Source organism: Rattus norvegicus, chromosome 10 (assembly GCF_021556685.1).
Source record: "Rattus norvegicus strain SHRSP/BbbUtx chromosome 10, alternate assembly SHRSP_T2T, whole genome shotgun sequence".
NCBI lineage: Eukaryota > Metazoa > Chordata > Mammalia > Rodentia > Muridae > Rattus > Rattus norvegicus.
Window position 1 is genome coordinate 112,163,170 of NC_141543.1, and position 26,321 is coordinate 112,189,490.

The following is a 26,321-nucleotide window of genomic DNA, read 5'->3' on the forward strand; positions in this document are numbered from 1 at the left end:
CAGCTCCACTCTGTTTATGTCTTTCGATATGAAGAACTCAGAGCTAAATGGTCAAGAGGCAGAAACACTTTACTCAGGGTTCTCGTTAGAGGGCAAGATGCCTCTGTCTGCTATGCTCAGAGCCTGTGGGAACCAACAGCCCAGGCAGCAAACACTGGGGCTCAGGGAACTCTGGTACATCAGCAGATGCTTGCTAAAGGTAGGCAAATGTAGGGGAAAGCAGCCAAGACAGATGGAGGCCAAGGAGCCTGTACGCCCACAGAGTCCATCCATGCTTATGCTAAAATTGAATTCTTACTTAATTTAGGAATTTTGCATCTGTTTGTTTATCGTAATTGTGTTACATATATGTTGGGGTGTGGTCTGTGCATGCTACAGTGGACAACTTGTGGTAGTTAGCTCTCTTCTCCCACCACGAGGGTTCCAAGGATCAAATTCGGTTCCCCCAGTTTGGCAGCAAGCCAGTTTACCTGTGGAGCCATCTTGCCAGCCCACAAAACAGTACTTTTAAATTTTTAATTACTAAGTGTGGGAAAGATGGCTTCGCGGTTAAGAGCACTGGATAGGGCTGGAGAGATGGCTCCGTGGTTAAGAGCGCTGACTGCTGTTCTTCCAGAGGTCCTGAGTTCAAATCCCAGCAAAATCACATATCTAAAAAATTTTATTATTAGCTGGGTGTGGCGGTACATGCCTTTAATTTCAGTACTTGGGAGGCAGAGGCTAGCCTGATCTACATTGCAAGTTCCAGAACACCCAGGGCTACATAGAGAGAGACCCTGTTAAAATAAAATTGTTATCATGTGAATGTGTATGCGAGTGTGCACATGCCTGTGTCAGTGTGTATAGTCAGAGGTATGTGTGGTCAGAGGTGTCTTCCTCTATCACTTCCTCCTTTGAGACAAGGTCTCTCAGTGACACCCAGCAAGCCCCAGTGATCTTGTCTCTGCAACCTTCAGCACCAAGGTTCCAGTGCATATGGCTGGGCCCAGCTTTTTGTTGTGTGTGTAGGGATCCAAACTTAGGTCCCTATACTGACATGGAAGGCACTCTTAGTCACTGAGACTTTCCCCAGCCCCAACACCGGATCTGATATGGCAGAGTACCCAAGAGATCACCAACAGGTCTAGGAGTGAGGTCTAGGTCAGGCAGAAACTTCAGGGAGGTAAACAGAGAGCCCACCAGAGGCTAGCCGAGTTCAAGCCAGCCCCGTGTTACTCTCCCATGCTCTCAAAGCTGCCTCTTTCTGCTGCTCTCTCCTGAGTCTGTCCACAAGAAAACAAGGTCAGAGGGTGTCTTAGTCAGGGTTTCTATTCCTGCACAAACATCGTGACCAAGAAGCAAGTCAGGGAGGAAAAGGTTTATTCAGCTTACACTTCCACATCGCTGTTCATCACCAAAGGAAGTCAGAACTGGAACTCACGCAGGTCAGGAAGCAGGAGCTGATGCAGAGGTCATGCAGGGATGTTACTTATGGGTTTGCTTCCCCTGGCTTGCTCAGCTTGCTCTCTTATAGAACCTAAGACCACCAGCCCAGGGATGGCACCACCCACAATGGACTGGGTCTTCCTCCCTTGACCACTAGTTGAGAAAATGTCTTACAGCTGGATCTCATGGAGGCATTTCCTCAACGGAGGCTCATTTCTCTCTGACTCCAGCTTGTGTCAAGTTGACACACAGAACCAGCCAGTATAGAGGGTAAGGTCCTTTTTAAGGAAAGACCTTCATCCTTCAGTGAGTCCTCTCCTTAAGGTGCAGGAAGCCCAGCTGAACGACAGAACCTAGACAGAGGCAACTGCAGACCAGTGCCTGCTCCCACTCTGTCCCTGGCCACTGTAGACCTAGCACCTCCAGCCCAGTGCTATACTGGCACAGAGTTCCTGCCACCCTCTCGTCCCTAAGTCTCATTACCAGGTCATGGAGGGGCAGACACAGGCTGTGGTGTTCAGTCCTTCAGCCTGTGCCCCAGGGAGGTGGAACGGGAGTTGAATGAAGGAAGGGCTGTATCTGTCCCTCAGGCTTGCACAAGTGGCCCCCACAGGGCGGAAACAAACAGGTCTTTGCCTTCTAACCTTTGCCTTCTGGCCATTGCCTGGATCAAAACAGAAAGGGCGGCTCCCTGTCAGGATCTCTGGTGGACTCTTCTGAAAATAGAAGCACAGAAGACACGGCCTCTGAGAGCATCCCGTGCCCCGAATCCTGGCAGGGTCTTCTGGCGGACCTTATAGACAAGTACAAAACAGGATCTGCCTCCTGGGCACTGGAAGGTGGACCAGCTCACCAGTGAGGGGACTCATAGGTGGGGCACAGGACCCAACATTCCCTAAGATAGGAATAAAGTTCTGGAGAAGGACAGCGTCTGTCTGAACAAGGGACTGACCTGAGGACCATGAGGAGTTCTGTGGAAGGGGCAGGGGGTGACAGAGAAGAGACCAAATGTGTTCCAGATGTGAAAGAGATGCTTGGCAATGGACAGGCTTCCCAAGAGGGGCCTTGGCTTCTTTACTGGATGATTTGGAAATGGGAAGGGAGGTGTCTCTATGAAAGGGGGAGAATGTGAGTGCCCATTCTGAAAGCCACAGCTACACGGAGAACGTTCTAGAAAGCAACACGACCCTGCGCATTACAGGATGTGAAGAAGCCAGAGAAGTGGAAGCCCAAAAACACCCAAGGGAGTTTCTGACCCCGAGGTCACTGGGCAGGAGGGGAGATGAGGCAACAAAAAGGTGGCTCGAGGGCTCACAGGGGTGGGGCAGTGGAGTGAGAGAGAATGTCCTTTCTAGGATTTAGTCTAGGGGCGAAAAATAGGCATGTGGCTCAGAACTTTTGACTCCCCAGAAAAGGAGGTATCTAGGCAAGGGCTGTGCAGACTGAGAAGGTCGGGCAGGTTAGTGGATTGTTACTTGAGGGGTTATTGGACAGGAGTCCCTGAAGCCCACAGGGCATGTAGCCTGGAAAGGGTTTAAGAGGCGTTCTTAGCGGATCACCTTGTCTGAAACCCTCAGAGCGGTCCATTATACCCTGACCTCCCCCACCTCTGCTCCCACACACGGTGCACGTGTGACAGCTGCAATCTTTCACCCAGGAGCCAGATGTGATTAAGTAAGAGACTTAACCCTTTTGGAAAATCAAAATTGCAAACCTGAACGCAAAGATGCGACCCCAGGACAGTGGACATTGCAAGAGAAAGGGGCTCTTTGCGTCACATGTTATTCCCTTGGCGAACTCGGACCCGCACCCGGACCTGCACCTGCCGGGTCAGGAATCACCCGTGGAGGCTCTCTGAAGTCCAGGGTGCGCAAGATTGGATCCTCGGGGTTATGGTACACTTGGTGAGGGTTCTCGGAAGGGACCCGTGGGGTCGGATCCCGGTCAGGGCCTGCTCCTGTGTGCCAGAAGGGAGGAGAAAGTGAGTGCCCGGGATATAGAGCTACAAGGCAAGCTCGGCACACAAGAGAGGTACTCGGAATTACACCGAGAGGTTCTGAGAGCTCGCTGCAGGTCGGCTGCACTAAGGCGCGGGCGCCGACCCTCATCTCTCCCCCTCCCCCGCGGGCCGCTCCCGCCCCCACCCCCTCCCCCTTCGCCGCCGCCGCCCAGTGTCGCCTCTGGAAAGTTTGCAGGCGGCTGGCGCGGAGCTGGCGCCGACCCCGATCGCAGCGCGGCGGAGACCAGTAGCCGCCGGCGCCCAGATCCCAGTGCGCTCGAGGACCGCGAGGAGCCCAGTCCTAGACCCAGCAAGTGAGCACAGTGAGCACTAGGGTCGGGCCCCGAGGGGACGGTCCCAGGTGGTCTATGGGGTGCTGAAGCACGGGCATGACCTGGGCGTGCAGAATGGGGGAGCGGGGAGCTGGGCGTGCAGAATAGAGGAGCGGGAAGCTGGGCGTGCAGAATGGGGGAGCGGGGAGCTGGCCCTCGAACCTGGACGTAAGCCAGCTGTCCCTGAGGTCTTTGGTGGTTCTCACCTCCGTCTAACACCTTAGTTTTCAAACCGGGAAATGTGTCCTTCTGTCATGGTTAGAGTCACCTGATTCCCTAACGGTCTCCCGCAGGTTAAGGTTCTCAACTTCTCCTTTCTGTTCTCTGGGAGCGCAATCTGGGAGGTGGGAGAGGGTAGGTGCAGGCGTGGCTATCTCATCAAACGCCCAACGCCCAACGCACTCCAGCTTCCAGCCCCTCATACCCCAATGGCTCGCCCATCCCCTATGTGTCCCCAATCTCCAGGACTTCCTTGCAGTGTCCCAGTCTTGCCGGTGAGATGTGTAAGCACCGTGCACGAAGGGCTCTTCTTCCACTGCTCACAATTTTTTACTTTGACCCCTGCGAGCGCAGATCACTCACTGCCCTTGTTCTGCTCCAGGCTCCCCAGAGACCCCCTTCCCACTTCAGACCCTCGAAGTTTTCTGTCGCGAACCGACCGATCCCTCACCTCTTGGTTCTCGCATCCTCCGAGGATCGGCCAGGGATATTTTGCTGTTCTTCTGTCTTGGAGACATAGAAGGGGGACTCTGAGCTCACCGGAGTCGGTGGGTATCTCCGCCCCTTTTCCGGGGAGGACTCAGGAATTAGGCTTTGTCACAGCCTGTGGCCCCAGATCCTGTCCCTTGCCATAGGACTATGACCCGGTCTAGTTTCTCTGTTTTGACCAAAACACCCTTCCAGTTGATAACTCTGGGGATTCCTAAGATCAAAAAAAATGTTGCTACCACTCCAACTTTGGCTCCTAAGGAACCAAGAGGATCCCCCCAGGATGCTCCCCCCTTTGGCCGCTGGGTCATCCAGCTCACACCCTCGGCCACCTGCAGAGAAAACCGGTGGCCACACTGCAAACACCCAAGTGTCCTTTGTCCTGTTGGAGCTTGCTGGGAGGGGTGGTGGCATGGGAAAATGACAGTCCAGGTGGCTGGAGTGCCAGATATGTGCTGTGAAGAAGGGGGCTTGATCTAAAGGCAAGACAGGCTGACTTATCACTTACAGACTGATTCAGACTTGCATCTTCCAGATTTCACCCACAGTTGGGTCTCTCAAAGCCTGAGACCTGAGTGAGATTTCAGCAGCCTAGTCTAAGAAGGGGAGAGGGTAGGGTCTCCAGTCTACCATCCCTTACGCCCATCTGTTCCCTGCCAGGGAGGGTAATAAGGTGGAAAAAGGGCCAGAATCGCAGCTCCAGCCACAGGCGCTCTAGCGCAGCGTCCACACCTGGCTGCGTCACCCAGGGTATTTATCAGAGCTGATGGGCTCTGTCTTGGTGTCAGTATTTACCCCCACTGTGGGGACAGGAGGCAGACTGCACAGGGCACAAAGATTGCAGTCCTAGCCTACTGATGACACAGCCCACTCCCTTTCGGGGAAAGGGAAAGGGTGCCTTGTTGGTCTCCATATGTTGATTGGCTGACTTCACAGGATTTGTCTGGCCAGACATTCTCTGCAGAGAGACCTCAGTGTCTCAACTTCATGGGGCTGAAAGTCAGCCTCATGTCCGTGATGTTCTCTATCTGACTGGCTAGAAACTGCCCCACCATTGTTATTCCATCACAGGACTAGAGAACTCACCCACTTTTGCCACTTTTGTATGAGGGACCCCATCAGAGGTTACAGAACCCTGAGGAATCTAGCCCTGAGCAGTTTTTGAGCCCATCCACTGTGGTCTGAGCATAGCTGGAAGGAAATCCTCAAGGGATCTCATCTCACATTTGTTATTCTTTGTTATTCTTTGTTGCTCTGCTATTCTTTGTTATTTCTTACTTTTGGATTTTTTCTTTTCTTCTTTCTTTCTTTTTGTTTCTTTGTTGTTTGTTTGTTTGTTTGTTTGAGACAGGGTTTCTCTGCATAGCCCTGGCTATCCCACACCTCACTCTGTAGACCAGGCTAGTCTCAAACACTCAGAGATCCTTCTGCCTCTGTCTCCCCAGTCTAGGATTAAAGGTGTGTGCCACCATCTCACAGCTATTGAACATTTACATTTTCAGCCCTGGGCTGCTGATGCAAAGCTGGGTTCTAAGGACCGTCCTCCCCCACTGTCTGGATCTTCACCCTTGCAGGATCTTGAACCACATCTTTCCCCGCCATGCCCCTTCCCAGCATTTCCATTCTCCATCTACCCAAGCAGGTCATTCCTTATCACTGTCACACTGCCCTGGAGCTTTCCCACCTCTGCCCTTCCTCTTTGAGGCCTCTTTGGGTCTCTATGAGACCCCAGCAGCTCTGGGGTAGAGGCCAGGCATAGTGTGTGAAAGCCAGTTCCTGGCTTCTGTATTCTCCATACCCAGCCCACTAGTAATCTGGGACGGTTTGATGCAAATCAGGAGAGCCATGCTACTTGGTGACCCCAGACGTAGGGACACTTGAACTGCCTTCACCTCTTCAATCTGTCTGCTGCTTTGTCCCCTGTAGGAACCCTCTACTCTGAGGGTATTGTGTCCTGAGGTTCAGGTATCAGAGACCTGAAACCCTGTGTCTTGACTCTGGCTAGACCCTGTTGACCAAGGGCTAGGCTCAGGAGCTCCGTAGTAGGTCATGAGCCAGATGTGTCAGAAGAGGACATAAGTACAGGAGGGTAGAAGTGAAGGGGGCCTCTCAAGCTGCTGTTTCTAGAACTTGACTGGGCTCATCACAGCAGGCTGAAATCCAGGGGTCCGCTCTTGTGACAGTTGAGTTCTTCTCTCACATCCCCACCCTCTCTCCCTCCACCCCGGGGGTCATTGTATGTAGTCCTGGCTGGTACTGAACTTTGGATAGTACTCCACCTCCTGAATGCTAGGACTACAGGTATGTGCCACCATACCTGGCTCTATCTTGTATATTTTGTTTGTGGGCACACAGGACAGAGGCCCATCTCAGTCCTAGGAGCTCATAGTTTGACTTCTTACAGGCCCCAAGAAGCTCTTCGCAATTCCGCCATGAGAATCCACCAGAGCTGTCTTAGTTAGGGTTTTACTGCTGTGAACAAACACCATGACCAAGGCAACTCTTATATGGATGACATTTCACTGGGGCTGGCTTACAGGTTCAGTCCATTATCATCAAGGTGGGGGAGTGGCAGTGTCCAGGCAGATGTGGGGGCTGGAGGAACTGAGAGTTCCACCTCTTGTTCCAAAGGTAGCTAGGAGAAGGTAGCTGATGTTCATGGTTTCTGCTGCCCAGGATTTGTCACTGGCGATCCCACATCTTACAGGAAACATCAGGCAGAGGTGTCCCTCATCTGGGCCCTGGCTAGAAACTGCCCTGGAATGAGGACGAGTGGCCATGGACCTGGGCACTGGACCCTCGCTCTCTTTATCTGAGGTCAGATTGCCTGGCCAGTCAGCTTTCCCAGGCTAAAAATAGGCGGAGGTGTCCAGGACAACATAACTGAGGAGAGAGGTAGTGGCTGAGTTTTCGGTGCCACTCTGAGAGATTTGGGTGACCAGATAAGGAGGTGATTGCTTTCAGCCAGCCAACCCCATGTAGCAGGAAAACAGTTGCCCATACTCACCTGTCTCTGAATTGGCATTGCAAGCTACTCATGTCTCCTCCCTAAACCTCAGCTATAGGGAGGCCTTGGGCTCAGAGGCTTGGTTCTGGGGAGCAGGATGCTCTGTAGATCTTCTCCAGACTCCACTATTCTGGTTCTCCGCAGCCTGAGGAGAGGTGCACACACCCCCAAGGACCCAGGCACCCAACCTCTGCCAGATGTGGGGGGGTGGCTACCCAGAGGCATGCTCCTCACCCAGCTCCACTGTCCCTACCTGCTGCTGCTGCTGGTGGTGCTGTCATGTCTGGTGAGTGCCGTGCACCCCACGCACCTGCATGGAGGAGGGTTGGCTGCTCTGTACACAAGTGCTGAGAGCTCTCTGGTTGCTTGCCTACCTGTTTCCCAGCCAAAGGCACCCTCTGCCCAGGTAATGGACTTTTTGTTTGAGAAGTGGAAGCTCTATAGTGACCAGTGCCACCACAACCTAAGCCTGCTGCCCCCACCTACTGGTGAGTCCCACCAAAGACTCCTGTGTCCTGACACCCCGCCTGGAGGTACACTCAGAGACCTTATGGGGATGTAATAGTAATGGCTGCTTTATAATGCCCAGCCACTTGCCCCCAGTTACAGACTGACCTCCAGAGGCAGTGGCTTCCCTAAGGCTGTATGGTCAGGAAACAGTAGAAATGCAGAACTGCCTCAGGGCTGCCCTCATCCCCAGCCAGCTGATGTCTGCTGTCACCGCTCACACTGGGCAGACAGTGAATAGGGACAGGGCAGGGCAGAGAGACTGGGTCTTCCCAGTCTCAGTTGAGGGGGATGAGTGCCTGGGAGGGAGGGAGAAGGATGAGGGAGCTATGCTACGGCTGGGCCTGGAAAAGGTGCCAGCCAAACTGGAGTCTGACATCTGACAAGGAATGTATTACCAGGCAGGAGGGGCCAGTGAGATGGCTCAGCAGATAATGGCCCTTGCTCTGGGACTCAGTGAAAATGGATAAATGATCCTTGCAAGTTGTCCTATGATCCTGTATGCTGGTATACACACTTGTATGCTTCTGAGTGCATGCACATGTGCGCGCGCGCGCACGCGCGCACACACACACACACACACACACTAAATAAATGAACAGATAAATGTAAAAAGCTTTTTACAAATTTTTATAAAAGATACATAGAGGAAAGACACAAAATGGGGTCTGTGCACATTTGGGATGGGATATCTTGGGCAAACACCAATGTTGCTGGGCTGGAGAGGGTAGTCATGGAGTCTAGAAGGCAAGATAACCAGCCGGGGGATGCCCCTTGTGGCCCACATCACGGAGGCAGCCCCTATAGATGCAGGTTCAGAGAAGTGGTGTTGATACTCAGGGGGCTTCTGGTCCCACCCCCATCCTCCTTCACCTTTACAGAGCTGGTCTGCAACAGAACTTTCGACAAGTACTCCTGCTGGCCTGACACCCCTCCCAACACCACTGCCAACATTTCCTGCCCCTGGTACCTACCTTGGTACCACAAAGGTAACGGGGTAGTGAGTGCCTGGGAGGCTGAGGGTGCAAAGTCTGGGAGTGGGCTGACCAGAGCTTACACCCATGTCCCAGTGCAGCACCGCCTAGTGTTCAAGAGGTGTGGGCCTGATGGGCAGTGGGTTCGAGGGCCACGGGGGCAGTCATGGCGCGACGCCTCCCAATGTCAGATGGATGATGACGAGATCGAGGTCCAGGTCAGCTCTGAAGGGTGTGGGGTGGTGTTGCCATGGGGTTGCGTGGGGCCAGGGGATATGGTACTGCCCAGCCCCACTCCACCTCTGGTTTGCAGAAGGGGGTAGCCAAGATGTATAGCAGCTACCAGGTGATGTACACTGTGGGCTACAGTCTGTCCCTGGGGGCCTTGCTCCTGGCGCTGGTCATCCTGCTGGGCCTCAGGTACACTGCTGTCGCTCCTAGCTAATACCCAGTGTGGTGAGGGGGGCAGAGGGACGGGGCAGGAGTGGTGCTGAGACATCGTCATATAGGAAGCTGCACTGCACCCGGAACTACATCCACGGGAACCTGTTCGCGTCCTTCGTGCTCAAGGCTGGCTCTGTGCTGGTCATTGATTGGCTGCTCAAGACACGCTATAGCCAGAAGATTGGAGATGACCTCAGTGTGAGCGTCTGGCTCAGTGATGGGGTGAGCCCAGATCTAACTGCTCCCTAGCCTGTGTAGGGCGGCGGGCAGGGTGTCGTGGGCTCCACTCATGCCTCACCTTGCTCAGGCGGTGGCTGGCTGCAGAGTGGCCACAGTGATCATGCAGTACGGCATCATAGCCAACTACTGCTGGTTGCTGGTGGAGGGTGTGTACCTGTACAGCCTGCTGAGCATCACCACCTTCTCGGAGAAGAGCTTCTTCTCCCTCTATCTGTGCATCGGCTGGGGTGAGTAGGCTTGTGGGGGATAGGGAAGGAAGCTAACAGGGCCGTGGGATAACAACTGCTGCTTCCCACAGGATCTCCCCTGCTGTTTGTCATCCCCTGGGTGGTGGTCAAGTGTCTGTTTGAGAATGTCCAGTGAGTATGAGCTAATAGGGTGGGCTGGTTGATGCTGGTCTTTGTAAAGTGACCCTGGGGACAGGGGCAGGAGGTGAGGCTAGAAGTGTGAATCCAGTGTCTGGACCTGGGGTTCAGTGAAGACTCTGTCCTTTCCTTTCCAGAGGCACTCAGTAAATCCCAGCAGATAGGGAGGGGCAAGGAACAGAGAGCTGCATCCCCACTAAGTGAGCAACTGGTCCCTGCAGGTGCTGGACCAGCAATGACAATATGGGATTCTGGTGGATCCTGCGTATCCCTGTACTCCTGGCCATACTGGTGAGGAAACAAAGCCCCTGCTGCCATCAGCAAGGAAAGGGTCACTGGTCTGGCTCCCCCAGGTCCTTCCTTCATCAGCCTTCTGAGGCTAAGGGAAGAATACATTCTACCCAACGGATGGAGGGTGGGCAATTCCAGCACTCACTCAAGAAGCTGTAATACGCTGCCAGCCCCAGGGCCCTGTGCCCAGGGCTCACCTGGCAGCAGCCTTGCTTGTAGCAGGGACATCTGAGGGCCATGTAGGACACAGGAAGTTCTCGGGCTGCCCTTGATGTTTGTCTTCCTCACACAGATCAATTTTTTCATCTTTGTCCGCATCATTCATCTTCTTGTGGCCAAGCTGCGTGCCCATCAGATGCACTATGCTGATTACAAGTTCCGGTGGGCAGGGGCCAGGGCCTGGGTCCAGACTGGAGAGGGATGAGGTTGGGGGTCAATGTCTTTGTGGGGGAAAGCCCAGAAGATTTTGCAGAGTTCTCAAGCTCTGCCCCTGCAGGCTAGCCAGGTCCACGCTGACCCTCATTCCTCTGCTGGGAGTCCACGAAGTGGTCTTTGCCTTTGTGACTGATGAGCATGCCCAGGGCACCCTGCGCTCCACCAAGCTCTTTTTTGACCTGTTCTTCAGCTCCTTCCAGGTGAGTCTTCATCATAGCCCATCCCTGGGACACAAGAGTGCTGTCCCTGACCACTCTCTTTCTCCAGGGTCTGCTGGTGGCTGTTCTCTACTGTTTCCTCAACAAGGAGGTAGGTGAAGCTGGGAACACAATCAGAGCTGGCCATGAGGATGGCCTTGCCCTGGTCTGACCATACCTTCATCCCCATTATTACAGTTGCATGCGTCGGATGTCAGGTCCCCTAGGTCCTCAGGGAGCAGGGTTATGAGATGGTCCCCGCCTTTCCTGGTGACAAGTGGCCCTGCTGAACCCAATGTAAAACTTGCCTTGCTTTGGGTCTGCTTAGATTGAGGCTAGGCACCTCAGAGTGGCCCAGTCAGGATCCTAACGAGGTGGGTTGGCAGAGAAGCCCTACCCCTGGCTCCTCTAGGTGCAGGCAGAGCTACTGCGGCGTTGGAGGCGATGGCAAGAAGGCAAAGCTCTTCAGGAGGAAAGGATGGCCAGCAGCCATGGCAGCCACATGGCCCCAGCAGGGATTTGTCATGGTGATCCCTGTGAGAAACTTCAGCTTATGAGTGCAGGCAGCAGCAGTGGGACTGGCTGTGAGCCCTCTGCGAAGACCTCATTGGCCAGTAGTCTCCCAAGGCTGGCTGACAGCCCCACCTGAATCTCCACTGGACTCCAGCCAAGTTGGATTCAGAAAGGGCCTCACAAGACAACCCAGAAACAGATGCCTGGCCAAGGCTGAAGAGGCAAAGCAGCAAGACAGCAGCTTGTACTATCCACACTCCCCTAACCTGTCCTGGCCGGGTACAGGCCACATTGATGGAGTAGGGGCTGGATATGATGGAGTAGCCATGCTATGAACTATGGGTGTTCCCATGAGTGTTGCCATGTTCCATGCACACAGATATGACCTTCAGTAAAGAGCTCCCGTAGGACCTGCTGTGCATATCTTGGACAGCCGGGCTTGAAGCACCAAGGAAGGTGTATGGGAGGGTGGGTAAGCTGTGGACAGGCACCACACTCAGCAGGTAGAGAGAGCTAATGCAATCCAGGAAAGAACTGTCTCTGAAGTGGTGCTTTGAGGTAGCAGCTCACTTCCTCCAGGATTCCCCTGAACCTAAGTTGTCCTTTGAGGAAATGTGTGTGATACAGGCTCTTGACTCAGCCCTGTAAGTCAGAGCCTCATTGAGCAGAGGCAAGTCCAGAAGGGGACACGTGAAGGGCTGTGATCAACCTCTAGGGTGGTCCTTTTGGCCGTTGCTATGATGCCTACCTAGTGGAGTGTGGAGATGGGGTGGGGGTGGGGAAAGTCAACCAGGTACCTCTGTTCAAGTTGCTGGTAGAAAATGATACAGGACCCTGGGGGAGGGGTGCACACAGCCAACATCAGGCCACGTGGGCTGTAGCTGTTCAGGCTAATTGAAGCAAATGAAGGGACAGGAGGCCACTCAGGAAAGATAAATAGAATGACTCACCTGCCAGGCCTGGCACTGGGGCCTGAAGGGGGGCTTACCCTGCCACCTTTCCAATGCCTGGATGCAGCAGGGAGGGAAGTGAGGAGCCTAGTGGGTGCAACCCAGGTGGGCGTCTGAATTACAAGGACTGGTGGGAAACAAAGGGCTGGAAGCCTACAATGTTGGCTGCATCTGCTGGAGACCACAGGTTCTTGACTTTGCAGCCTTAGGAAGCTCATCCCAGAGCTCCACGATCCAGGCCCCAGATCTTGACTCTACTTTGAGCCTTGGACACCTTGGTGCCTGCTGTGGGCACAAAGTCATTCCGAGCCAGCACCTGAGTACATGCATTCTCCTTCACGCCAGCTGAGCTCAGGGTTGGTGACTGCCTTGGGGGTTGCAGCTCACTTGGGGCCTCCTGACAGCCCTCCCCATCCCGAGTCCCTCTGCCCTTGTCCTCCTTCACCCCGTCTCCATCTCTGTCCCCAAGGGAACTGGTGCAGGCTGGTTCAGGCAGGGAAGAGGTAGGAGCCAAGTAGGTCCACCCCGTCAGTGACTAGAACCATGACCAGACAGCTCCACAGTGGTGGGGGAAGTCAGCTTAGCCCAGTGCCGCACAGCATCGTTTTATTTCAGGAGACCCTATCCCTTCCTCATGCCTCTGTCCTGTACCTCAGACCTGCATCAATCTCCTTCCCCCAGAGGAATGTTGGGTGTTATCCAGCAAAGTGTGTGAGTGAGCACAGGTCCCTTGGAGGGGACCCAGGAGTGTAACTATGAAGGAGGTGTGGTCCTGTGTGTATGACAGGTGGGGCAGGTATATAGATGTTCAATGTTTCAGAAGGATGTGAGTGACCGAGTTGTGTTACAAGGAAGATGGTTTGCATGTGGTCCCTTAGAATCTGGTGTGTGGACATTCCTACTACTAAAATGACAGTGGAAACCGAGGAAACAAAAACAACAACAAAAGCCACTGACCATCGAGGACCAAACTTGGGAGTTAAGCTGTGGACTAAAGGAGGGAACCTTAGACCAGAGGGCTCCAGAATCTCCTGAAGAGAGTGAAAATGAACAGGGGGGTGGAGTTCAGGCTCTAGGATGGGATACAGGAAACAAGGCAAACACAACCAGATGTGATGTGATCGTTCCAGTACTTAGGAGGTAAAGGCAGGAGGAGGAACTCAAGGCCTGGAACTATACATCAAGTCAAAGACTAGCCTGGGCTAACTAAGACTTTTTCTCAAAAAACAAAACAGAAGCCCTAAAGATGCCTGCTGTAGTCAGCATACACAGAGATAGTTGGGTCTCTGTGATTTGGGGGCCAGCTTGTTCTGCATGGTGACCCTGAGGACTGACAGCCAGGGCTATGTAATGAAACCCTGTCTCAAGCAAACACCAGTAACAAACCCTGAAGGACAGAGGACATAGAGCAGTGGTAGGATGCCTGCCTGCCATGTGTGAAGCTGTTAAATCCCCAGAACCACACAAAAGGCAGAATGCATGTTGGCCATGCTGGTGTGCAAGTGTAGCCCCAGTGCTGGGAAAACAGGAGGATCCCTGGGGCTAATCCCTAGGGCTTCCTAGCCAGTCTATCCTAATTGATAAGTGCTTCAGGCCAATGAAAGACCTGTCTCAAAGGAGGCAGGTGGCTTCCTGGAGATGGTATTCCAAGGGGTTTTCAAGCTGCTACTCATGCACATGCATGTGTGCGAGCACATGGGCACACGGACACACACACACACACACACACACACACACACACACACACACACACACACGCAAAACCTGCAAAAAAAAAAAAAGGAAAAAAAGGAGAAATTAGTAATTCCAAGGGACAGGTGGATATAAAAACAAAAACAAAAACCTAACTCACCATACGGTTTACTTCTGACTATGAACACAGACATCATAAAGTAATCATCCTATTTTGATGTAACCAAAATTATAGGGAAAAGGAAACTGAGGGCTGGGAATGTGGCTCAGTTGGTGGCACACCTGCCTAGCGTGATCCTCAGCACTGCAAACTGGATGTGGTGCCACATGCCTACACCTAAACTTACTGTTGGAGGGAAGAAGGGTCAGAAGTTCAAGGTCACCTCAGCCACAACAAGGGTGAGGCCACCTTGAGATCCCATCTCAAGGAGACAAAGCAAAGCCACTGCTGGGGCTAGAGACAGCTTTGTGGTAAGAGCACTTGCTACCCTTGGGTGGTCTGAAATTTAGCTCTTGGCATCCACACTGGTCAGCTCACAATTGACTGTAACTCCAGGTCCAGGAAGCCAGCATCCTCTGTTGGCTCTACAGACACTCTCACCACACACATAAAAAGTTAGCCAGGTGTGGTGCCACACTCCTTTAGTCCCAGCACCAGGTAAGCAAAGGCAGGTGGATTTCTGCAGCTGTAAAGCCTGGTCTATACAGCAATATAGTGAGTTTCAGGATAGCCAGAGCTACATAGTGAGACCATTTCAATACATCACACACAGACACAGACACATACACCCTTTTAGAGTAAATAAAATATCATCTAAGAATACACTGGTCAGGCTTACATGTCAGGGGCATTTAGGTATGTGAAGTGCTGTCTGGGCACTGAGGTCACTCTACGGGGCTAACCTTGTTAAGTGAATCCACGACTGACTATTGGCAGCCATCCCCCATCCCAGGAGCCTGGGAAACCACACAGGGAGTAAGAACTAATCACTTTATGAGACTGGGACATGACAATTTTGCTGAAGGTCATATGTGTGGCACCAGCTCAGCCAGCCTAAGCTCATTACTCCCGGAGAAGTCAGGAAGCCCCTTGAAGTGCTCTAGTATAGCTGGGATGGAATCAACACCACTAGGAGGCAGAATGTCCTCAGGTTAGGATCTTACTTGGTCCCTCAGTGGATACACTGGTACTCTGGGCAGTGTGCCGACCCACCATGTCCTGGTATCCCCTGAGCCATCCACACCCCTTCCAGTTCAGACAATGGGAAGTCGATTGGGTAACCCACAGTCTAGGACACCGAGTATCTTCAAACAGCCTAAGAAGCCCCAGGGAAACTAACAATGCCAAGACGTGGGGGATGGCTTGGCACCTACAACATCTATTACTCACTGCCCTGTCTTGCCTGTGCCTCCCTGGGGAGGCTTGCCTTGCCCAGCCCACACCCAGGAGAGGTCTCTGGGGGCCACTTGAGCCCCGAATACTCTTCTGGGAAAGCATGTTCCTGAAATAAATTCCATTTTGGCAACTTCTCAGGAGCAGGAGCATTCCAGGGCTGTTTCCACGATTGAAGGTCAAATGCGACGAGGTCTCTCCTGGGCCCGCTCAGCAGCCCTGGGCAGTCAAGGAGCCAATACTCCTCAGAGTCGATAGCATGGCTGAAGAGTGAGCTCCATGTGAGGAATGGAGCTTGGATAACAAGAGGATTTGGCTTTACTATCCACCTGACTCCTCTGGGGGCCTGGGGCTCAGACCTACAGTGGGCTTCAGGGTAGGGCCTGACAGACTGCCAAGAAGCCACTTCCAGTGCCACCCACCTTTATTCACAGACCCTCGGTCTCCAAAGCTACATAGACACTTGGATTCAAGAGGGCACGAGAAAAGGGGGTCTTGGTGATCCTCCCAGTACACCCCAGAAAGCCAGGACACGCCTGGCAGCACCACTCCTTCAGGGTCAGCCTTAGTGCCCTGTCCAAGAGCACTGCTGTGACCACAGGGCTGCAGGTACCAGGACAAAAGGCCTAGTTGCTCTCAGAGAGCCAGTACTGTCCTAGGCCCAGAGCTGATTCGACTCTGAAACTGGGGCAAGGAAGGGTCAGGATGGACAGTGGGGATGGAAGGGGGAGCTCCCCAAATGTCCAGGGCAGAAGAACAGCAAGTCTCCATGGAGAGAGCCACACTGGATGCAGGTGGGACTGCACATGTCCTACTTTCTGGTCACTTCAAGGTTCCACAGCCGAAGAAACAGAGGTCCCCTTTTTTCCTTCCTGACCTTAAGTAGCCAGGAAGGAGAGTGGCGAGGCATGGCAGGTAACAGCAGAGAGGGCTGGGTAGGTAGGGCCAGGTGCTACCCAAGATGCAGCTGGCCAGGAGAAAAGGACAGGGCTGATACAGTCAGACTCCTATTCCCCCAGTGACAGGGGCAACTTGAGACCCTGGAGAGGACAGGTAGGGCCTTGATCATCAATCCTGCTGGCTCTGGGGATTACGGCCTGCTAGAGCTCACTCTCCTCCCCCCCTCCCAGGAGCAGCGCCACAGGAACAGAGGAAACCAACATCAAGTGCACCCTGATCTTCTGGAGGCCAGGGGAGGGGCGCCAGGCACTCTAGGACTTCTTGGCATCCTGCGTGTTCCGGCGCTTCAGGTCGCTCAGGTCGATGGGCTTGAAGGCTGTTAGTGGACAGTCGGGTTGGTGCTGGGAAGAGGATACCCATCCACTCCCCACTACTGGAGGCTCCCAAACCCAGGTGCCTTAGAAAGGACACAGTGCAGGAAGGAAGCAGAAGCCTTTTCAGCTCCTCCAGGTCTACCTTACTTACTCTTCAGGCTGGGGTTGGGAACTTTCTCCACATATTCCTCCACTAGGCACCGCTCCCCACTGGACAGCTGGCTGCGCAGGTCTCGCTCAACACCCTGCCAGGCTGCAGCAGACAACAGGTTCAGCGAGCGCTCAGCAGTCCTCAAGCCATCAGAGAGCACTCTGCTCCTGATGGCAGCTCAAGCAGACCGTCCCTCCCTCAGCAGCATGCAGCCCCCGGCCCCACCAGTCTCCCTCTTTAGATGAGGGCTTGTTTGTTTTTTGAGACAGGGTTTCTCTGTGTAACAGCCTTGTCTGTTTGGGACCTCAAACTCTCAGAGATCTGCCTGCCTCTGCCTCCTGAGTGCTAGGATCAAAGGTGTGGCTACCACACCTGGCTACCTAAGGGTATCTTGAAGAGTCCCAAACTGTCCTACCTCCTGCATCAGCTCCTCCTGCCCCTGCTCAGAGGCCAGTCCCTTCTGTGCAATGGCCTCCTCAAACCACAGAGGGTCCCACCCATGCCCACCTCTCAGCATATTCGTTCTAATCCTAACCATATAACCTCTATGCACTTTAGTGAAACTCTGTTCACACTACCTCTTCCAGGAAGCCTCCAGGCCTGAGTACTGTCTCCAAGATTCTGCCTCTTCTGGGCTTCCACCAACTCCCCATGCCCTCTGCTTCTGTTGTCACCCAATGTCCCTCTGTCACCAGTCTACTGTCTGGGACCCAAAAAGAGTGGAAGGGTGGTGGGTCATTCACCCACAGCAGGCAGTAAAGCAGACACCGAGTGCACCAACCTTCATAAATGAAGCGCACATTCTCTTCATGCGCTGGTGTGAAGATCTCACTGCTGTTGGTGGGAGAGCGGGGACTGCTATTCCTCTTCCCGTTGTAGACAACTCTAGAGACAGGAGAGCTGGGGAAAGTCCCACGTGTGAGGAGAGAGTAACAGGAGAGATGGGGTCCCAGCTCCCACACACACCTGAGACCCACCTGGTCATTGCTGGTACGTCTAGTCCTACTGCTCAGCTGCTGGATACTGCGGCCTATAAAACAGAAACCCAAGGCACTGGAGCTGTCATCCTTCCAGCAGAAAAAAGAACAAACTATGTGGTCCTGAGTCCACTGGGGATCCACAGACTGGGCCCTAGACTTGAGTGGCCAGTGGGCTCCAAGCAGTCCTGACAGGCTATGGGGTGTCAGTGTCACTCAGAGACTGCACAACTTAGCTACGTTTTCAGCCACATCGCTAACCCTCCTGTCTTCAGTCTGCAGATCCCATACAAAGTAGAGCCCCAGCTCCGCCTCAGAGGATTAATGAACTCTATTATGCGTGCTTCTACAAAGCCTAAGATTCAGCCTCCTAACTAACTGCCCATGGGAACTTAATGGTGAGAAAACCATCTATCCAGAAACTCAGCAACATTTGACAAATGACTTAGTTTCCTGATCCCAAAGGATCACTGGAGAATCGAGAACCAGACCAGGAGGAGGAAGGAAGTAGACCTGATCCAGTGACCAGAACTCTGGGGTGCAACCTATTTACAGGCTAGAGTCTTTTACAGTACCTAAGTTTAGGGTCAGAATCTCATAATTAACCAGCTGAGGACACACAGGCTAGGATGAGAAAACCAGTCATACAAGGTCGGTCCTCAGTCTGGCCTTGGTCCAGATGGAGCAACCCCACATGCTGAAGACAAAGGAGACCCGACAGTTCCAAGCCACCTCAGGCTTTCTCAAAGCTTCTTCTCTGGCCAGTGATACATTATATTAACTATTCAGATGAACACCTCAATGCTACCAAGCCAGCTCCTGTAAGGGCTCTAGAACCCTGTCAGCCTAGGACATCAAAGCACAAGGAAAGACCTGAGGGGGGTGATGTAGTGATACAAGATGGGGAAGCTCCAGTTACAGGCCAGGACAGAGTAAGGCAGTGCTCACGGGCAACCCTTACCTTAGCGTCCAGGCCCAAGGCTTCCTTATGACCTTGCAGATACCCTTTTCTGGCCTAGATTCATGGATGCTTGCTTGGTGGCGCCTGTCCTACACCTCCCTTCTCTGGTGCCTCTCCCACCCATGCAGCTCAGGCTCTGGTGTCCACATCCTCCAATGGCCCCCTGGCTTGCACATGCATACCATGCCCTCTGCCTGGGTGCTTTAGCTGGCACCAGCCCAGCTGGCAGCAGGTTTTATGTTTGGTGAGGCAGAGAAACCTGAGCGTGTTTACTGGCAAGGAATGTAGTAGCAGGATACCAAATGAACTGGGTCCCTAAAAGACTGGGTGTTATTTGGGTCCAGAACCAAAGCAGGTACAGTGGGCTAAGAAAAACGGCAGAGTCTTCAGACGTGTCCAGGATGTCTAAAACCTTACTGAACTGCAGACAGGCATCTGAGGTCAGAGCACTGCTCAGGAGACCAAGGGTAGTGGTCTAACAAAGGTTACCCATACAAGAGGGACACCATTTTGAGTGATCCCTACTTCAAAAGACTTCATGAAGTACCCAGGCCTTCATCACCTAGGGGACCCACCAGGAAGATAGCAGGAGGAGAGGTCAGAAAAGGCTACCTCCACACCCGACACTTCCTTGCCCTGGTTTTTGTTTTGTTTCCTCTTTCTGTTACAAGTGTCTTCCCAATACCCTAGCCATATGTAAAACGTTCCATCAACTCCACAATGTTTTCTGGGTCTTTTTTGCAGTTTGTGTTTAAAAATAGGAAGCCCAGAGGCTGCAGAGATGGCTCAGCGGTTAAGAGCACTGACTGCTCTTCCAGAGGTCTTGAGTTCAATTCCCAGCAATCACATGGTGGCTCACAACCATCTGTAATGGGATCCAATGCCATCTTCTGGTGTGACTGAGGACAGGGATAGTATACCTACATACAGGAAATAAATCTTTTTTTTTATTTTACTATGTGTGGAAATCTAGATTTCCCAGAACCATTTGTTGACGATCCTGTGTTTTCTTCAATGTAGATATTGGTCCTGAGTAGGAATCAGGTAGCTGTATATGTGTGGACTTGTATCAGAGTCGTCTCTTGCTTCCACTGATCCCACATCTGCATTTTATGTATGTGAGTACACTGTTGCTCTCTTCAGACAAACCAGAAGAGGGCATTAGATCCTATTACAGACGGTTGTGGGTCACCATGTGGTTGCTGGGAATTGAACTCAGGGCCTCTGGAAGAGCAGTCAGTGCTCTTAAACCACTGAGCCATCTTTCCAGCCCATGAAATAAATCTTAAAAAAAAAATAAAAGAAAAGAAAGCCCAGGCTAGCCTCAAATATCAGTGTGTAGTGTAGTCAAGGCTAGCCATAAACACTTGATCCTCCTGATTCTGCACACCCCACCCCCAAGTGCTGGGATTACAGGCACACTCTACCGTGCCTGGGACAACTCCACAATACCTTTTCTCTGTATCTCTCAAGTGGATTGTCCCAATAATCCCCAACATGGAAGTCTAGCAGGACTTTTTTCTACAAATCTAGGGTCTCATGCATACTAGGCAAATGCACTACCTGAAGTATAACCTCATCCTTCACTTTCCAGACAAGGCCTGTGACCCAGGCTGCCTTTGATCTTGTTGTTGACTAAGGCAGCCTTGGACTTGCAATCCTCCTGCATCAGCCTACTGAGTAGCTAGGTTAAGACTCTACTGTATCTGTATACATGCAGTTTGTTTTAGTGAACTCCTAAGACACAGCTAACAACGAGGGTATCTTGGATCTGATGACCCTCTGTGACATATCCATCAATTAATATACCTCTACCTGCAGCCCTCCCCACCTCTGCTGACCAAGCTTCCACTAGCACCACAGCAGACACACACAGTTGGCAGTTCAGTTTCTTGACACTTCCACCACTCTCCAGTGGGAACCAGTTGAGCTGTGCAGTGTCAGAGAGCTCTCGTTCCATGTGTTACTTATGTGTCACCAGCTACTATCTTCAGGCCCAATAATAGTCAGTAGTAAACCTGAGTTTCCTGTTGAAAGACTACACTTCCCAGCTTCCTTTGCAGACTGTGAAGTCATTTCTGCCCCTATAGTGAGCCACATCCCATCTTCCTCTGCAGGCATTTGGCCATCTGCCCACACGAATGACAAGGCCCTTGTCTGTGAATAAACATGGTCCCACCTGGGTCAGACCAAGGGTTTTTTCCACCTTCAGTCTCTCTACAGTTGCCTTTTAAAAATCTAACAGTACTACCTGTCCAGTTTCCCCACCCTCAAACTCCCCCCTCCCTGGCCAGAGGTACCCTGACCAGAGGTCCTCCACCCCCTCTGTGTACTCTAGACAAGGATTTTGGGTTCCTCACTGAAAGTGAAGTGATCACCAGGGAGTTGCCAGGTCTTCCTGATCAAATGATGATCAAAGCATAGCTATATGAAGCCCATGCCGTGAATGAAGGACCTGCAGCTCCTCAGTCAACATGATAATGGACATAGCAAAGTCATCACATTATCCCAGTAAAACATAACAAGAAAGGGGTGCTGTAGGCCACTGAGTATAAGGTAGAAAATCTGCAACCAGCTAATATTTAAAACAAGTGAGGACCTAGAAATGTCCAGGAATCAAGAATCACAAATGCCACAGCAGAGCCTTGCCAAGGGGGAACTACAGGGCAGCCTGGGCTGGGAACTTTACACACTGTTCATGGTCCTATCACAGCTGGCCAGGAAGATGGCATCTCACAGTCCTATTTCAGAGGATGAAGCAGTTGTCACCTAAGAGGTGACCTCAATGACTTCCAGTTCCGACCCCACCCAGGGGCTTGGAGGCTGCAGAAGCTAGCTGGGGTGCTAGATGCTCATCTCTGAGCCTGCCTCAGTTCCTGTCCTCTCTGAAATGCTGCTTCCCAGGGACACCCGTGTGGGTCTGCTTACAGCCTCTCTATTCCTGGGAGAGTTCTTTTTTTTTTTTTTTTTTTTTTTTTGGTTCTTTTTTTCGGAGCTGGGGACCGAACCCAGGGCCTTGCGCTTCCTAGGCAAGCGCTATACCACTGAGCTAAATCCCCTCCCCCCCCCCCCCCCGAGAGTTCTTGAATGGGTTTATTCTGTATAGAACTATATCCACTTCTATGGGACTCAAGGCCTTCAGAGATTTCTTGGAAGGCAAGGTTGAGGGACAGTATAGGGTGCTGGGGATCCAAGACCCAATTCGACTCTTCTTTTTTTTTTTTTCTTTTTTTTTTTCAGAGCTGGGGACCGAACCCAGGGCCTTGTGCTTGCTAGGCAAGCGCTCTACCACTGAGCTAAATCCCCAACCCCTCGACTCTTCTAAATACACTCAATATGCCAGGCACATGATGCTAGGTGGTCACATCTTTGTTGCCCACCAAAGCGACAACGAAAGTGGCCCCTGCACCACAGTCAATGGTGCAATGGCTGGTCACTCTGTTCCTCCGGAACTTCTACTATCCAAATTTTGCTTCCTTCCTTCCTCTCCCCACCCCTTTTAGAAGAAAGGTCTCACGTAGCCCTGACTGGTCTTACACTTCTGATCCTTCTGACTCCACCTCACAAAGTGCTGGGATTACAGGTAAGTGCCACCACTCCCTGCTTCAAGTCATGCCTGTATCCTTTACAAATTGTGAGGCTTTTAGTTAATGATTGACCAGCCAGGCAGGAGCTTTGACAGGTTGGGCCTGCTTCTAGATGACAGGTCATCAGACCTAGAACGTGTATCCTATTCTTTCCTTGGAATAGCAAACTATTAGCTACTTCCTAACTGGACCCAAACCCAGGCCCCTTCTTCTGGAGGACCTGGCTCTTGTTGGCTCTCCTGCCACATCTCTAACTGTCCTAGACACTCCCCAGAAATCCACTAGCTGATCTCAACTCACTGGGGGGCTTGCTTGAGCTTGCCCTCTGTTTGAAACATGGCGTCCAGAGGGTACACCATCTTAACTCGGACGACCACCACAGGATCTGGACTGCTTTTGTCAACAGGGGTACGATATTTCCGGCCACCAGCCCGTTCAGCTTACGGGCTGACCGCGGGCAGGCCCTGGACTTGCGCAGAGACACTGCATCAGGACAACTGGGATGTGGGCAGAGCAGGTAACCGGCAAGGGCACCGGAGCGATTTGGGGGGCTGGCCTGCGCAGCCCAGAAGCAGGGAGCGCCCTCAAGGGCTGCCCCAGGACCGCGGGCGTCGGTTCCCGGGGGAGGGGGGCGGCCCGGCCGGCAAGAAAACCTCCTTTAGGATGCCGCCACGTCCGCACCCCGCGGCGACACCGGCCTCGTCTCTCCCCGCTCCGGCCAGGCGACCCAGCGACACCAGGGCGGGGCGGGGCGGAGCGGCCAAGGTCCCAGGGAGCCCGCAGCGCCCCGCCCCGCCGCGCCGCTCCTCCCGCGCCGCACCTTCCTCACCTCACCCTCCTCGCCGCCGCCGCCGCCGCCGCCGCCGCCGCTTCTAGTGGGCCGGCCGGAAGTGACGCAACGCGCAGGCGCAAACGGCGCGGGCCACGTGATCGCCGGCGAACGGAGCGCAGCGAGGTCGGAGGCGCGCGAGGTCGGAGGCGCGCGAGGTCGTCCCGGAAACACGGGTGGGTGGGGGGGAGAAGGGAGGGGCTGCCCGGCATCTCTGAAAAAGAAGACCGGCGGACGCGTCCCAGACATTCATTTCCCCGGTCCTGTGCTTGCCAGCGAGCCCCAGCATACCTGGCGATGGTTTTGTACTGGACTGCGCAACATCAGTCACCATCACAGCTTGGGAATTATGTTTATTGAAAAAGTAAAAAGTATCACCGTAAAAAAAAAAACCTGGAGTAAAAGCCAGGCCAGAGAAATGGGTATAGGGGCAAGAGTGTCGTGCCCCACAAGTCCTAACCAGCCTGGCTGCCTCACTGCATGTTCAGTGGGCAGTCTAGTCCCTGGAGCAAGGTGCTTGCCGCTTCTCCAAAGGGGCACAAACACCAAAAGGGCAGGGCTGGCTCAATCCATGCTGGTTCCTTTGAAGAGTTCCACCAAGTCCTTGAAGTCCGGGTCAATGAGGTCGGAGGGCAAATCGCCATCATCATTGGTTGCATCTCTGTCTGCCCCCAAAGAGATGAGATACCTGAGGTGTGAAGGGCAGGTGGTTAAAGCCTAGTCAGCCCATCCTGGGGCCAGAGGGCTAGAATTTTGGGGTCACCTGTTTGTTTTTTCCAGGCAGAGTGAGGAGGAAGAAACCTGACCCCTTGGAAGCTGTGGCCAGATTTTCCAGCTTGCTCTAATGTTGCAATCAGATAGAAACTGCCAGAATCCCTGAGTAGCCGCCTACATCCTCAGAGTCACATTTTGGGGGTCCACCTAGGGGGATTAGGATGAAGCCTCTACAACGCATTGCATAATCTCACCTGGCTATGTCAGGGTATCCATCACTGCAAGCGATATGCAGTGGTGTCCAGCCTGTCTCATCCCGCTGGTGAATGTCAGCACCATATTTGACTAGCAACTTCACACACTCCAGGTTTCCAGAGAGCACAGCTTCATGAAGAGCAGCCAGGCCTGGGCAGGGTGGGAACACAGGGTCAAAGCTATAACCCTCTGAACAGGATTTCCCCTGTTTCCTTATGGACAGAAGACCAGTCTCTCAGTTATCTACTCACCGGAGGGGTAGATAGTGTCTAGCGAGACTTTCCGAGCTCGGATAAAGCGCCCCACTTGCTCCAGGTCGCCTTGGCGGATGTGGTCCAAGAAGAGAACATCATTAGGGAACCTCACACTCCGATCAGCCAACAGCCTCCGCCGTCGCTGTCGGGGGCTGTAGCGAGCGTAGCGGACTGTTCTGCTGGGCATCCTGGGATTGGGGTTGGCTATCTCTGTGGGACCCTACTTCGGTGGGTATGAGTAAGAAGTATGCCAACCGGACCAGATCTGCGCAACCTCTCCCGCTTGACAGAACCTCGATTCCAGCTTATATAGGGCTTGCGAGGCTATATAAAGCCACGCAGTCATGCTTGCAGACGCGAGGAGCTGAAACTGAGCTTCCCCCCCACCCCCAACCCCCTTTGAGCACAGGATCATGTTTGGTGGCTCATCTTTCAGCACACCTGTCGCCATGTCCGGCCAAAGGGGTCAGATCCTTCCTGGCTACTACTCCCTGCCCGCAGCTGGACCTAGAAGGTGCCTTATAGAGGAGGGAAGGACTGGGAGAGAGTGCATGAAGAAAGCTGTGGGAGTGAGCTCAAGGGCATCAAGAAAGTCTAAACTTGAAGGATGATGGCTCACCTGTCTACCTGCTGGAAGCTGAGCTCCCTTGGCATCTGAAGAGCAACTGATCCATTGTCATTTAGGAGGTCACAGCCCAGTCCATTCTCCAGCATGTCACTCTTACCAACCCTTGTGGGTTCTAGAGAAGATTCACAGAACTACCTTTAGGGTACATCATACTGGCATCTCAACTCTACAGATAGATCAACACTACTAGTCCTATGGGACTCACCCAGCACGCACAGTGCCTTGCACACACACACACACACACACACACACACAACACTGCCTCTTGGTTCTGGACAGCTTATGGACTCAAGTTGAAGGTGTCATTCAGTCTTCCTAAAAGTCAGGGGACCATGTCCATTATAGGAGGAGAAAGGGGAGGACCCCATGTGTTAGCTTCCTGTAGACACCCTACCAGCTAGCTGTCTTGTTTCTGCAACAGCTTCAGCTGTGGGTCTCAGGGATGCTTGGCTTGCGGGTATGAGACTACCTGGTAGATGGGATGCAAGAACAGAGCTGGGCGAGACAGGCCCAGAAGCTTGGTTATGGAGCTGTGGATAGCTTTCAACTCTGCAGCTTCCCCGGTGTTCCTGAAAGCCAATGGCGACTCTGTCATGGTTGCTGTAACAAAGTAACACAGATTGGGTTAAACAAGGACTTGCCCTTCTGGTTGCAGCCACTGGGTGCTTAGCCTAGGAAGGGCTTCTTAGTGCTTGGTGGTCTTTGGCTTCTAAAAGTATCCCACCATCTCTACATTCATATCTAATGGCTGCTATTTCTGTGTCCAAACCCTACCCCCAACACACACACTTCTTTTTTTTTTTTCTTTCTTTCTTTTTTCTTTTTTTCGGAGCTGGGGACCGAACCCAGGGCCTTGCGCTTGCTAGGCAAGCGCTCTACCACTGAGCTAAATCCCCAACCCCTCACACACTTCTTTAGATAGAGTCCCCTGCAGTGAATTCCCTTTGTAACTCAGGCAAACTTCTGAGCATCCCACCCCCAGTCCCCATGTGCAAGTTTACAGGTGTCGGGCTACCACAGTCGGTTACCCCATTACATTGTTCTTTATTATTATTCTTTTTCCTCAGGAAAGATTGTTGTTTTCCAGGTTGGCTAGTCCAGAACTCAGAGTTCTCCCTCAGGCTTCTCAAACAAGTGTTGGAATTACAGGTGTGTGCTATCACATCTGACTCCGATATCTCCTTCCAGAGACACCACCCATAAACATTCTTTTTTTTTT

The 26,321-nt window shown here is 52.8% G+C and overlaps 3 protein-coding genes and 2 long non-coding RNA genes across 45 annotated transcripts; 2 read left to right on the plus strand and 3 right to left on the minus strand.

The window, feature by feature from the left end:
• Positions 1-1,342: 1,342 nt before the first annotated feature.
• LOC103693493 (uncharacterized) lies at positions 1,343-4,847 on the minus strand. Of its 4 annotated transcripts, none has more exons than XR_015632345.1 (5): positions 4,427-4,847; positions 3,963-4,093; positions 3,140-3,382; positions 2,070-2,141; positions 1,343-1,439 (listed from the first exon to the last, which is right to left on the minus strand). It is a non-coding gene; the product is annotated as an uncharacterized LOC103693493 (long non-coding RNA). The 4 variants fall into 4 exon arrangements; XR_015632347.1 differs by having other exon boundaries at positions 1,600-2,141; XR_015632344.1 differs by having other exon boundaries at positions 2,070-2,218.
• On the plus strand, positions 3,688-11,847 carry Gcgr (glucagon receptor). 31 transcript variants are annotated; one of them, NR_190841.1, is given in 15 exon segments: positions 3,688-3,747; positions 4,358-4,523; positions 7,616-7,757; positions 7,857-7,959; positions 8,860-8,967; positions 9,054-9,170; positions 9,266-9,372; positions 9,462-9,618; positions 9,704-9,863; positions 9,935-9,995; positions 10,223-10,292; positions 10,585-10,673; positions 10,789-10,927; positions 10,995-11,036; positions 11,337-11,847. NR_190841.1 is itself a non-coding variant. In XM_087569876.1 (15 exons), the coding sequence occupies exons 3-15, from the start codon at positions 7,695-7,697 to the stop codon at positions 11,571-11,573; spliced, it is 1,458 nt and encodes a 485-aa protein (XP_087426002.1). In that variant the 5' UTR covers positions 3,688-3,747; positions 4,358-4,523; positions 7,616-7,694; the 3' UTR covers positions 11,574-11,847.
• Positions 11,848-15,877: 4,030 nt separating this feature from the next.
• Mcrip1 (MAPK regulated co-repressor interacting protein 1) lies at positions 15,878-23,299 on the minus strand. 7 transcript variants are annotated; one of them, XM_087573336.1, is made up of 5 exons: positions 23,257-23,299; positions 17,875-17,927; positions 17,679-17,782; positions 16,898-16,999; positions 15,879-16,748 (listed from the first exon to the last, which is right to left on the minus strand). In XM_087573336.1, the coding sequence occupies exons 2-5, from the start codon at positions 17,880-17,882 to the stop codon at positions 16,684-16,686; spliced, it is 279 nt and encodes a 92-aa protein (XP_087429462.1). In that variant the 5' UTR covers positions 17,883-17,927; positions 23,257-23,299; the 3' UTR covers positions 15,879-16,683. The 7 variants fall into 7 exon arrangements, with proteins under 7 accessions (NP_001101781.1, XP_087429462.1, XP_087429458.1 ...); XM_087573332.1 differs by having other exon boundaries at positions 17,679-17,797; XM_087573334.1 differs by having other exon boundaries at positions 23,252-23,299.
• Dpagt1l1 (dolichyl-phosphate N-acetylglucosaminephosphotransferase 1 like 1) lies at positions 22,331-23,632 on the plus strand. Of its 2 annotated transcripts, none has more exons than XR_015632348.1 (3): positions 22,331-22,418; positions 22,829-23,144; positions 23,206-23,632. It is a non-coding gene; the product is annotated as a dolichyl-phosphate N-acetylglucosaminephosphotransferase 1 like 1 (long non-coding RNA). The 2 variants fall into 2 exon arrangements; XR_015632349.1 differs by having other exon boundaries at positions 22,829-22,939; positions 23,145-23,631.
• Positions 23,588-24,757, minus strand: Ppp1r27 (protein phosphatase 1, regulatory subunit 27). Its single transcript, NM_001105858.1, is given in 3 exon segments — positions 23,588-23,939; positions 24,220-24,370; positions 24,472-24,757. Coding segments are annotated over 3 exon segments (465 nt in total). The 5' UTR covers positions 24,662-24,757; the 3' UTR covers positions 23,588-23,815.
• Between the last annotated feature and the right edge of the window lie 1,564 nt (positions 24,758-26,321).

Bases quoted from the DNA above. Each gene is read 5' to 3' on its own strand.
- Gcgr (XM_087569875.1), top strand. From the start codon at position 7,243: ATGGACCTGGGCACTGGACCCTCGCTCTCTTTATCTGAG. The intron at 10,928-10,994 runs GTGAGTCTTCAT...CTCTTTCTCCAG, and splicing joins TGTTCTTCAGCTCCTTCCAG to GGTCTGCTGGTGGCTGTTCT. The intron at 11,037-11,336 runs GTAGGTGAAGCT...TGGCTCCTCTAG, and splicing joins ACTGTTTCCTCAACAAGGAG to GTGCAGGCAGAGCTACTGCG.
- Mcrip1 (NM_001108311.1), bottom strand. The intron at 17,000-17,678 runs GTTGGTGCACTC...TGTCTGCTGCAG, and splicing joins TGTGCGCTTCATTTATGAAG to CCTGGCAGGGTGTTGAGCGA. The intron at 16,749-16,897 runs GTAAGTAAGGTA...GTCCACTAACAG, and splicing joins TCCCAACCCCAGCCTGAAGA to CCTTCAAGCCCATCGACCTG.